The following is a 12,777-nucleotide window of genomic DNA, read 5'->3' as shown; positions in this document are numbered from 1 at the left end:
GCTGAGTTCTGTAAGCAGTCTCCTAAGTGTTCCTCTGCTGAGTTCTGTAAGCAGTCTCCTAAGTGTTCCTCTGCTGAGTTCTGTAAGCAGTCTCCTAAGTGTTCCTCTGCTGAGTTCTGTAAGCAGTCTCCTAAGTGTTCCTCTGCTGAGTTCTGTAAGCAGTCTGATAAGTGTTCCCCTGCTGAGTTCTGTAAGCAGTCTGATAAGTGTTCCTCTGCTGAGTTCTGTAAGCAGTCTCCTAAGTGTTCCTCTGCTGAGTTTTGTAAGCAGTCTCCTAAGTGTTCCCCTGCTGAGTTCTGTAAGCAGTCTCCTAAGTGTTCCTCTGCTGAGTTCTGTAAGCAGTCTCCTAAGTGTTCCTCTGCTGAGTTCTGTAAGCAGTCTGATAAGTGTTCCCCTGCTGAGTTCTGTAAGCAGTCTCCTAAGTGTTCCTCTGCTGAGTTCTGTAAGCAGTCTGATAAGTGTTCCTCTGCTGAGTTCTGTAAGCAGTCTCCTAAGTGTTCCTCTGCTGAGTTCTGTAAGCAGTCTCCTAAGTGTTCCTCTGCTGAGTTCTGCAAGCAGTCTCCTAAGTGTTCCTCTGCTGAGTTCTGTAAGCAGTCTCCTAAGTGTTCCCTGTCGGTTATATCCTGCACATTGATACCATTTTCTCAGCCTTTAGCATTTCCTTGTTAAATATCTACCCTGTTTGTTTCTCTGCTTTTTTACTGGACTGATAACGTGAGTTGTTGTTGACCTTGATTTCCATGTGTCCCTCCTGACAGACACATCGCGGGCCCTGCCAGACTTTGTGGAGCTGGACCTGGGAGAGACTAACGTGGACAACGTCAGCCCAGATGACATCAAAGCTCTCCAGTCACTCTACAGAGAGCACTGTGAGGTCAGAGATTATCCATCACCTCTAACAACATTTCACATCAAAGTTTTGTATTATGCTAAATGTGCAAATGAATGGGAGCTTTCTTTGGCATGCATGATATTTCCAAGTCTTCATCTCCACTAATCAAATTTTATTGGTCACATACACATGGTTAGCAGATGTTATAGCAAAATACTTGTGCTTCTAGTTCCGACAGTGCAATATCTAACAAGTAATCTAACAATTTCCCAACAACTACCTAATACACACAAATCTAAAGGGGTGAATGAGAATATGTACAAGTAAGTATATGGATGCACACCAGATCATCCATGCTAATCAGAATGACCGTGAATGAGCATTGTGTGATGTTGACCATGTCGTGTGTCTCTTGCAGGCCATTCTGGATGTGGTGGTCAACCTCCAATTCAGTCTAATAGAGAAGCTGTGGCAGACTTTCTGGCGCTATTCTCCTTCTGACTCAGTGGAGGGCGCCACCATCACAGAAAACAGGTCAGCTTTCTCTCTCTCTCTCTCTCCGTCTCCCTCTCTCGCTCTCTGTTTCTCACACACACTCTCTCTCACTCACTCTCTCTTGTTGTCATTAATCATTGTCCATTAGGGATGGATCGAGATTTACACAATGGTTACCTGGAGGAAAATGGGAGAGGGTCATGCTTTTTAAATTTCAGTCAAAGGAAAGGTTTAGTATTTTTTTATTTATTATGTAGTCCAGGGGAGGGTCATGTAATATGTAATTGATGAAATGTAAATATTTCTCAGTGTGTATCAGTTTTCTGTGTGTATCAAGAATGGTCCACCACCCAAAGGACATCCAGCTAACTTGACACAACTGTGGGAAGCACTGGAGTCAACATGGCATCCCTGTTGAAAGCTTTCAACACCTTGTAGAGTCCATGCCCCCACGAGTCTGTTCTGAGGACAAAAGGGGGGTGGGGGGCGGGGTGCAACTCAATATTAGGAAGGTGTTTCTAATGTTTGGTATACTCAGTGTATACCCGATGCCACCCCTCTTCTCTGATTCTCCACTGGGCGCCCAATATCAAGTGCGCCTATAGGCTATTTAGTGTGGTCTCAATCAAAGGATCCATAGCCTATAGGCTACAAAGTCCATGATCGGAGAAGCATAGAGCAAAGTTATATTTGTAAGATAGCTGCTGGGATGGTGTAAATAAAACTAGGCTGCATTACACACTGTAATGGATATTCCAACCCTGAGCCCCGGCCTGCTCTGCTCTTGCTGATCAAAAACGTTTTTGTGAGCTGTCTAACCAATGGCTGTGCTGTGTAGGCCTACGGGGGCAGTTCAGGAGGAGAGTCAAATGCTTCTTCCAAAGAAAATCTTTGACTAGGCATAGTCCAAAAAATTCACTGGCTTGCGTACCGACTACCTTGTTACTACTAAGCTATGTGGAATTGTTTTAAGGTCATACCAAGGATAATTTTGCGATTTGATTTTGAATTTTAAGACCCCTTGAAGTATCCCAAAAATTATTAGATGGATAAAAAAATGTGGCTTTACTGCTGTTAGCCCATAGAAATGCATTGAATAACAGATTCACTACATGGAACAACAGATAGTCCCCCCAAAAAAAATCTAAAGGAAGTTTGTTCTGAAGGATCTGTCCTATATCTGAGAGATAAGAAAGATCAGGAAACAATATATTTTACATGTATTTAACCCCTTATTTTTGGCACTAAACTGTCTCCATATATACTGTATTTCCATACATTGTTTCAACTGGTAGCGGGGGACCGTCAGACGAATCTTGAGGCTTGTGCGCATCTTAGAGCAAAACCAACATGTTTGTGAGAGTCTCACCTTTACATAGAGAGGTCATATTTGTGTATAGCCCAAACTGTAGCCCAAAATTCCTGCGTTTGCCATGTAATGCTTACAGGACGAAGAACCGTTTTTAAAACTGCATATCTAAGGCAGTCTGTCTGTCCAAGAAATGAGGGTAAACAGTAGACATGTTCTCTGCTATCCACTTTGTTTTAATTATTATTTTGGGTATAGGGGCGGGTCACTTTTTTTCAAGTGTTCAGGAAGGGTTTAGGTCAAATGTATTTTGCTGAGCTGAAGGGAGGGCCATCCGTTTTCATTTCAGAGAGGTCTGATTTTCTCCATGTAACCCTTATTATAAATAACGTTCACTTCATTAAAACAGATGTCCATTAGAAACATATTTCATTATAGTTAGCCTAAACTCTTCATCCTCTTGAATGCTTCAAATATCCTTTTGATTAGGAAATGTTTCAAATGTCTTTTGATTGGAGAGATGTAATGTGGCTGGTCAAAAGTCAACCCCATCCCCGGACAGTAGGGCCAGTGAGATTGAGGTGAATCTGATCCAGTATATGAGAGTATGTGTAACTTTTGAGCCCTGTCTCCACAGTGGTGTGAGTGAGATTGAGGGCCGTCTGCCCTGCTGCAGACTGCTGGTGCTCTGTAGGAACGAGGCTGTGCTCAAGTGGATGAGTTCCTGTGACCACCTGATGTACCAGGCCCTAGTGGAGATCCTCATCCCTGATGTCCTCAGACCCATCCCCAGTGAGTGGCTGTCACACACAGTCACACACACGCACTTTCTCACTCGTCCTTAGTTGGGTATCAGAATTAACATTTTGGTCATTAAATAGACTGCTGTGCTTTGTATCTGTCCCTCTAGGTGCCTTGACTCAAGCCATCCGCAACTTTGCCAAAAGCCTGGAAGGCTGGCTCAACAATGCCATGAACACCATTCCACAGAGAATGATCCAGACCAAGGTAAACACACACACACACCTACTTGCTCACTTACTTACACACATGTTGGCAAATCAACTTAAATTGCCTATTTTTGTATTATTTGCTTTGATCCTGACTTTCCTCTTTTATCCTTTCGATTTGGTCTGATTCTAATTGGCTGCTGTTTGATTGGCTGCAGGTTGCCGCTGTTAGTGCCTTTGCTCAGACGCTGCGTCGCTACACTAGTCTGAACCACCTGGCCCAGGCAGCACGCGCCGTGCTGCAGAACACCTCACAGATCAATCAGATGCTCAGTGACCTCAACCGCGTCGACTTCGCCAACGTGCAGGTACGTCTGTCCCTCTGGCTGGCTGTCCGTCCCTCCGTCCGGCTGTCTGGCTGTGGTTTTGTTTGATTGTCTGTGTATTTATTTAGAGGGATACATCTGTCCTCATCTGTTAGTCCTCTCTCTGCTTGAATTTGCTGTTTATTTCATCAAAGGATGCGTGTGCGTCTGTGTATTTGCAAGTCCACACTGACCCGTCCCATCTCTCTCTCTCTCTCCTTTCTCTCTTTAGGAGCAGGCGTCGTGGGTGTGTCAGTGTGAGGAGGGTGTGGTTCAGAGGTTAGAGCAGGACTTCAAGGCCACCCTGCAGCAGCAGAGCTCACTAGAGCAGTGGGCTGCCTGGCTGGACAACGTGGTGACCCAGGTCCTACAGCCCTTCGAGGACAGGCCCAGCTTCCCCAGGGCGGCACGACAGTTCCTGCTCAAGTGGTCTTTCTACAGGTCAGCTACTGTACCGTCCATAGAAATAGAATGAGATCATAGACATTGAATGAGATCATGGAAATAGAATGGGTTCTGTGAGTTTTCAAAAATGTTCAATTTCTATGTTTTTGCCCTCTTACCCAATTTAAGTAGTGTGTTGTATTGTTTATCATATTCATTGAGCTAGATAGCTATGTCAGCTTATTAGAAGTTTTCCAGTGGTTGATGAGGATCTCCTGTTCATCTCTTTGTCAGCTCCATGGTGATTCGGGACCTGACCCTGCGCAGCGCGGCCAGTTTCGGCTCGTTCCACCTGATCCGCCTGCTCTACGACGAGTACATGTTCTACCTGGTGGAACACCGCGTCGCCCAGGCAACCGGCCAGACACCCATCAGTGTCATGGGAGAAGTAAGGGCCAGAAGAAATTAACACGTTATATATATATATATATACACACACACACATAATTGTAACAGTCCCATTACCTTTAGGCTTAGTTTCAGAATGGTTTCTGTGTGATGTTTATTGTATTGCAGTTTGATGACCTCAACGCCATGTCACCTGCTAACATAGACAAAGGTAAGCCAACCGCAAGCTGTGTCTACAGGCTAAGTCTCTGTAGGTTTCTGTGTCTACAGGTTAAGTCTCTGTAGGTTTCTGCATCTACAGGCTGTCTCTGTAGGTTTCTGCGTCTACAGACTAAGTCTCTGTAGGTTTCTGTGTCTACAGGCTAAGTCTCTGTAGGTTTCTGCATCTACAGGCTGTCTCTGTAGGTTTCTGCGTCTACAGGCTAAGTCTCTGTAGGTTTCTGCGTCTACAGACTAAGTCTCTGTAGGTTTCTGCGTCTACAGACTAAGTCTCTGTAGGTTTCTGCGTCTACAGGCTAAGTCTCTGTAGGTTTCTGTGTCTACAGGCTAAGTCTCTGTAGGTTTCTGCGTCTACAGGCTAAGTCTCTGTAGGTTTCTGCGTCTACAGACTAAGTCTCTGTAGGTTTCTGCGTCTACAGGCTAAGTCTCTGTAGGTTTCTGTGTCTACAGGCTAAGTCTCTGTAGGTTTCTGCATCTACAGGCTGTCTCTGTAGGTTTCTGCGTCTACAGACTAAGTCTCTGTAGGTTTCTGCGTCTACAGGCTAAGTCTCTGTAGGTTTCTGCGTCTACAGGCTAAGTCTCTGTAGGTTTCTGCGTCTACAGGCTAAGTCTCTGTAGGTTTCTGCGTCTACAGGCTAAGTCTCTGTAGGTTTCTGCGTCTACAGGCTAAGTCTCTGTAGGTTTCTGCGTCTACAGGCTAAGTCTCTGTAGGTTTCTGCGTCTACAGGCTAAGTCTCTGTAGGTTTCTGTGTCTACAGGCTAAGTCTCTGTAGGTTTCTGTGTCTACAGGCTAAGTCTCTGTAGGTTTCTGCGTCTACAGGCTAAGTCTCTGTAGGTTTCTGTGTCTACAGGCTAAGTCTCTGTAGGTTTCTGCGTCTACAGGCTAAGTCTCTGTAGGTTTCTGTGTCTACAGGCTAAGTCTCTGTAGGTTTCTGCTTCTACAGGCTAAGTCTCTGTAGGTTTCTGTGTCTACAGGCTAAGTCTCTGTAGGTTTCTGCGTCTACAGGCTAAGTCTCTGTAGGTTTCTGCGTCTACAGGCTAAGTCTCTGTAGGTTTCTGCGTCTACAGGCTAAGTCTCTGTAGGTTTCTGCGTCTACAGGCGAAGTCTCTGTAGGTTTCTGCGTCTACAGGCTAAGTCTCTGTAGGTTTCTGCGTCTACAGGCTAAGTCTCTGTAGGTTTCTGCGTCTACAGGCTAAGTCTCTGTAGGTTTCTGCGTCTACAGGCTAAGTCTCTGTAGGTTTCTGCGTCTACAGGCTAAGTCTCTGTAGGTTTCTGCGTCTACAGGCTAAGTCTCTGTAGGTTTCTGCGTCTACAGGCTAAGTCTCTGTAGGTTTCTGCGTCTACAGGCTAAGTCTCTGTAGGTTTCTGCGTCTACAGGCTAAGTCTCTGTAGGTTTCTGTGTCTACAGGCTAAGTCTCTGTAGGTTTCTGCGTCTACAGGCTAAGTCTCTGTAGGTTTCTGCGTCTACAGGCTAAGTCTCTGTAGGTTTCTGCGTCTACAGGCTAAGTCTCTGTAGGTTTCTGCGTCTACAGGCTAAGTCTCTGTAGGTTTCTGCGTCTACAGGCTAAGTCTCTGTAGGTTTCTGTGTCTACAGGCTAAGTCTCTGTAGGTTTCTGCGTCTACAGGCTAAGTCTCTGTAGGTTTCTGCGTCTACAGTACATGGAGTTCTTAAGATCTTTGAGATATGTCCGTCCAGCATGGCTGTGGGTCATTCAGCTTTCAGGAGCCTTAACTCCTCTTATCTTGGTCTCCACATGCTGTCACTTAAAGAGCAGCGCCTTCAATTATTACCCATTGATTTAGTTAAATGTAACATTAAAATGTTAGTAAGAAAAGCTGTTTTTTTGTGTGCAGCCTTTCCTGTCAAAACAATGGTCCCGCAGGACTACTGAGAATCCTGGAGAATCATTATTTTAACCCTGTACCTCTGGTCTTCCTGTACCTCTGGTCTTCCTGCCCATCTGTCTGACTGACCTTGTCCCTCTGTCCAGACGAGGTGAGTGAGATGGACAGTGACCTGGAGGAGGACATGGAGGAGTCTGGGGAGCCGCTGGCCAAGCGGGAGAAGGCTGAGGTGGAACATGAGCACCAGGTGATCCAGGTGATTCAGGTGGGGGCTCTGGAGGACGTCAGTAACCCCGTGGTGGGGGTGCTCCAGCCGGGCATCCTGCACTCCCTGCCCCAGCCCCCCCAGAACCATGCTGAGCACATCCTCACCTCCTCCGCCGCCACCACCACCATCCGCCACTGCAGTGCCACCGGCAACACCTACGCCTCCGTCTGAGAGGGAGATGACCCCCCCCCCGGCCAACCTCTCTTCTCTCTGTCTCTCTATCTGTCTCACTGTCACACACGTCTGCACTGTCCCCTCTGTCGTACGCTGTGTTTTCTCTGCACTCGTCTAGACACACTCCTCCCCCCTCCACCCTGACCAGTAGGGGAGCGTGAAAAACATCACGACCACAGCTGGCGTCACACAAGCAGTGGATGGATGAGGGATGAGTAGAGCTAGACGGGAATGTGGATCTGCTGGGGAGAGTCATGTGGACGGGCTGTCTCTGTCTGTCATGTGGCTGTCCTCTGGGTCAGGGAGGGGGATTGGGAGGTGGGGAGGTGGGGGGGGGGGGGGGTTGTACAGGCGTGAGACACTGGCTGACCCTACTGTAGCTGTGTAGAAGGGAAGGTGTCCTTCTACTTAGAGATTCACATATTTCCTGATGTTTAAAAGCTCAAATCCAAGCCACCAGCCCCAGAAGAACAACGGCATTGATTGACAGAAAACACCTGGTTCTCTCTTAGATTGGCTTGTTTAGTATATATCTAAACAACCACACAGGTGCTGTTCTCTTACACTACCAGATGTTCAGACAGAATTCAGTTGAATGACATAATATTTTTTAAGTCATGAATCTTTCGAAGCTTTGTTGAGATTGGACATTTGGTGGATTATGATTGCTTATTGCTTGTAATGTGGTGTTTGGCATCCTATGATTTATTGAATAGTGTATAATTGTAGCCTTGATCCCCTGATAAGCACTAATGGCTTTTAGCCATGAAGTTAGTTCTGCCCATGAAGGAAGACATTCTGTTATTTATGCTGTTTTACTGTGTAGAGACAGAGAGATGAGGTTAGACAGACAAGCTGTAGTACACCACTTCTACAACACTGGCTTTTCTACGCCCTTCATGCATAGTGTGGGATGCGCTTGACTTATGGCTTTGTTTTGGTTGGGTTTAGATGCTCGATAGTGTGACAAAATTACATTAGTTGGACTTATTATCTACTGATATGTTCTCAGTACAGTAGGTGTGTTTTTTGTAGATTTCTTGAGTTCTGAATGGACCAAAAACCAATCAACCAGAGGAAACTGGCAGAGTGAAAGAGAGCCGTCATGGCCGCCACAGTTACCACGGCGAGGGTGCTGCGTGATCTGTTTCCTGTCCCAACAGTGCCGTGTTGCAGAGTGAATGTCAGGGATTCTATGTACCTCGGCTTCATCGTAGTGCCTTAATAACCCTTACTGCAGCTGTCCATGTAGTCCTGACTGATTGTGTGGTTGAGGGAAAGGATAGCACACACACACACACACACACACACACAGAGACATACACAGAGACATACACAGAGACACACACACACACACACACACACACAGAGAGACACACACACACAGAGACACCGAGACACACACAGCTCCTCTGCGTTACTGTCCCAGCAACAACTTTGTCTCTCTGGTGACTTGTGGCTGGATTTGGGCTGGCTCATCAGTGTTACTGCAGGGCTGGAGAGATGCAGGTTCAGAGGTGCTTGTTGAGTTCTCTGTGCTGGTTCTATGAAATGTTTTGTTTGTTTGTTCGTACCTGCTCTCACTCTTTCCACACTCAAGGCCTGCTCCTGCTTTGGCCTCTGCTATTGGGTGAAGTGTGTGTGCATGTGCAGATGGGAGGACTTGATTGAGATGTTGATTGTGTGTGTGTATGAATGAGTCTGAACATGTGTTTGAGCACACCCACTAGTCACCCTACCTCACACCAGCGTTGCCAGCCCTTTGACACGTACAGCACAGTCACCAAACTTGTTCTGATATACTCATAGCCGTATTACTCCTTCAACACTGCACACTAACATTATACATGCCTCTTACACCACACACAGCTAAAATACACACTCATTTCAGCCCCTTCACTTCTTAGTCCACAACGTTATCACCCCTTATTCTATCCGTTCTAAAGTGCATATTTGTATAGTGGACCAAAAGTAGATATTTTCTGATATTTAAAGATATATATATCTATATAAGGATGATACAATGTATTCATTTTGTTTGTTTTGTTTTCATGTGGTTGATCTGATTGTCATCTGTGATTGTTTCTTTTGTAGCTCTTCTGTGATTGGTTGATTGACTGTGAAATGGGTGGGGGCATGGGGACCAGCTTCTCTGACACTGGATACACATTTTGTACTTGAACTGTTATTGATAGCTTTTAGGAAATGGAGAACACACAGGAAAAATGTGTTGAACTGGAAGAATCTTGTTGTTGATACTACTGAAGTTACCTTTCTGTTTTTTAACTCTCATCTGGAGAACTGTCTGCACCAATGCTTTGCCTCGACTTCATTTATTAGTATTCATAGTGCTTTTGTTTTACTATTTGAGAAATGATTCTTAAGTTATGCACATGTATCCATGCTTAAACCAGTCTTGAAAATGGAATTATAACTTCTGAAGAATTTTACTACTGAGAAACAAAATGTACCTGCAAAAGGACTGGAATTATGTTTTCAGTGGAAGTGGATTTATTTGATAAACTACATTTTCTTTACAGGTATATGAGAAAGGACAAGTAGAATTATATTGCCTTTCATTCGTTTTCACGGAAGATAAAGTGCATTCACTTTAAACTGAAGGTCATTGACCTTGCTTACAGGTAATTGAAGGCCTTTGGGCATTTGTTTACATGCCAAACTCTGACCTCACAGAAATTACAAGATCTTTCTTAATGACTGTACTGTCACCCAACATGCCGTTAGATATGGCTCTTGAACTTTGACCTTTTTGTCATGAAAATACTGAAGATGTTAAGATTAAATGTGTATTCATTTGTGCCTGGAGTGCAAACAGCTTACAGATGTGCTTTAGATTCTTGAAAGTGCTTTTTTTGGTCTTGCATGCCTTTTTTTGTGCTGATAGAATCTGTTGGTTTATCTAATTAGTTATTTTTTTTTATGTGCCAGACTGTAAATGCTGTATTCACTCTGTAACCTCATCAAACCTGCCTGTTTTAACATCAATTGTGTTTTATTCATAGTTGACCATTCACAAAAAGTCGTACATTTATATTTGTTTAAGATTGAAAATATTAGGGCCTTTCCTTTTTGGTTCCTTGATAATTGAGCCCATTTCCAACGTAAAAGGTTAAATCCAGCAACTACAACAAAAAACTGAAAAGGAAAAAATCTTGACATTCTGCAAAACATATCAACTCCTCTCAAACTATGTCAGTTGGGAGGGGTGAGAATACGGCAGCTTCACTGATCCACAAGAGACCCAGTGCCTTTGATTTTGCCCAGGCAGGGGGGCCTACGTCTCTGGTCTGACTCCATGGTTCCAGATACAGGCTCTTTAGACAGGCGTTCTATGGTAGTGAGGTGAAAATGGCTGCTCACAGTGAGAGGAGGATATGGGCCTGAGGGATCGTACACTTCTACCCTTGATCCTGATCTCATCCAAACTATGACTACTGGTCAACTGTTACTGACCTATGACCACACAGGACAGTTTACAATGGATGGAGCTTGCTCCAGATATTTGCTGTTGGACTGCGCATTAGGAGAGAACTACTATTGTATAGATTTACTGTATCACTAAACTAACAAAGATTGAAGTATAACTGGACTGGGATATTTGCCAATAGCAACACTGTACTATCACTTTCATTGTTGTCACGATCATTTCCTTTTGTTGTATGATATTCACTGATTTGCTGTATGTTTGCTTTATTCAGTATGATTTGTAATATTTTCCTGCTCTATTTTAAGTGCCATTTGACAGTCTAGTGAGTTGTAGCACGCTCTAATGCAAGCACACGCATTTGGCAGTGGATTTATGGGGAAACCTTTTAGTTGAAAACTCCCCAGATGTAACCAAGATGTAAATATAGACAAAATGGGAAGAAAGGATATTTATTTACTGTCTCCTTAAATATTTGTTTTGTTATTTTTGGATGAGTTTTATTTCAGCCAAAAAAACATTGATTTCTCTTTTTCCTCGTTTTGGATAATGTATTGTATTCATATACAGGTAGCTGCCACAATAATGTTAACATTTCAGTAAATGAGGGATACAAAGTATGTTAAAAAGTAGGTGGTTCTACAAAGGTGTGGTTCTTGAATTAATTAAAATTAAGCAATGAACATCCCACCATGCTTAGGGTCATGTATAAAAATGCTGGGCAGGCCCTTGTTTTGGCTAGCATGGCTGTGCCCCTATCCACAGGGCACGAGTGGTCACCTGAATGGTTTTGATGAGCATGAAACAATGTAAACCATATACCATGGCCGTCTGTCACCAGATCTCAACTCAAATGAACACTTGTGGGAGATTCTGGAGCGGTGCCTGAGACAGCGTTTTCCACCGTCAACAAAACACCAAATGATGGAATTTCTCGTGAAAGAATAGTGTTGCATCACTCCCATAGAGTTCCAGACACTTCTACAGTGTTTTCAGAAAGTATTCACACCCCTGATTTTTTTTCAAATGTTTTTGTGTTACAGCCAGAGTTTAAAATTGATTAAATTGAGATTTTCTTGACACTGGCCTACACACAATACCCCCATAATGTTAGACATTTTTACAAATTAATTTAAAATGAAAAGCAAATGTCTTGTGTCAAGTATTTATGGCAAGCCTAAATAAGTTCAGGAGTAATAATGTGCTTAACAAGTCTCACAAGTTGCATGGACTCTGTGTGCAATAATAGTGTTTAACATGATTTTTGAATGACTACCTCATCTCTGTACCCCACACATACAATTATCTGCAAGGTCCCCCAGTTGAGCAGGGAATTTCCAACAAAGATTCAGCCACAAATACTAGGGAGGTTTTCCAATTCCTCACAAAGATGGACACCTTTTGAGCATGGTGAAGTAATTAACTCACCATCAGGCCAATGGTGACTTTAAAACAGTTAGGAAATTGAGGATGGATCAACAACATTGTAGTTACTCCACAATACTAACCTAATTGACAGTGAAAAGAAGGAAGCCTGTACAGATTAAAAAATAATGCTGCAAAAAATGTGGCAAAGCAATTCACTTTTTGTCCTGAATACAACGTGTTATGTTTGGGGCAAATCCAACATAACACATTACTGAGTACCACTCATCTAATTTTCAAGCATAGGGGTGGCTGCATCATGTTATGGGTATGCTTGTAATCGTTAAGGACTGGGGAGTTTTTCAGGATAAAAAGGAACGGAATGGCGTAAGCACAGGCAAAATCCTATCATATGTTTGTTGTGTAGTAAATATTTCAGCTTTTATTTAAAAACATTTTTTTCCTGTAAAGCACATTGTGTTGCATTCCATGTCTGAAATGTGCTGTGTATAAATAAAGCTTGATATGATTTGATTAGAGGAAAACCTGGTTCAGTCTGCTTTCCCCCAGACACTGGGAGATAAATTCACATTTCAGTAAGACAATAAACCTAAACACAGGCCACATCTTCACTGGAGTTGCTTACCAAGAAGACAGTGAATGTTCCTGAATGGCTGAGTTACAGTGTTGACTTACATCTATGGCAAGATCTGAAAA

General features: G+C 43.7%; 1 protein-coding gene across 1 annotated transcript in view; it reads left to right on the top strand.

Annotated features, from left to right (window-relative positions):
- The window catches only part of LOC120045006 (transcription factor RFX3-like), a 28,954-nt gene extending 21,478 nt beyond the window's left edge, over nucleotides 1-7,476 (top strand). Inside the window, exons 9-17 of the mRNA XM_038989810.1 lie at nucleotides 759-874; nucleotides 1,251-1,366; nucleotides 3,274-3,428; nucleotides 3,547-3,644; nucleotides 3,805-3,954; nucleotides 4,184-4,392; nucleotides 4,630-4,783; nucleotides 4,912-4,954; nucleotides 6,955-7,476. Coding sequence (XP_038845738.1) covers nucleotides 759-874; nucleotides 1,251-1,366; nucleotides 3,274-3,428; nucleotides 3,547-3,644; nucleotides 3,805-3,954; nucleotides 4,184-4,392; nucleotides 4,630-4,783; nucleotides 4,912-4,954; nucleotides 6,955-7,247 — 1,334 coding nt within the window. The 3' untranslated portion in view covers nucleotides 7,248-7,476. The remainder of the gene's footprint in view (nucleotides 1-758; nucleotides 875-1,250; nucleotides 1,367-3,273; nucleotides 3,429-3,546; nucleotides 3,645-3,804; nucleotides 3,955-4,183; nucleotides 4,393-4,629; nucleotides 4,784-4,911; nucleotides 4,955-6,954) is intronic.
- The last annotated feature ends 5,301 nt before the right edge of the window (nucleotides 7,477-12,777 follow it).

The sequence above is a fragment of the Salvelinus namaycush genome, chromosome 3, assembly GCF_016432855.1.
Source record: "Salvelinus namaycush isolate Seneca chromosome 3, SaNama_1.0, whole genome shotgun sequence".
NCBI classification, from domain to species: domain Eukaryota; kingdom Metazoa; phylum Chordata; class Actinopteri; order Salmoniformes; family Salmonidae; genus Salvelinus; species Salvelinus namaycush.
This window is presented reverse-complemented; position numbering and strand designations above follow the sequence as displayed.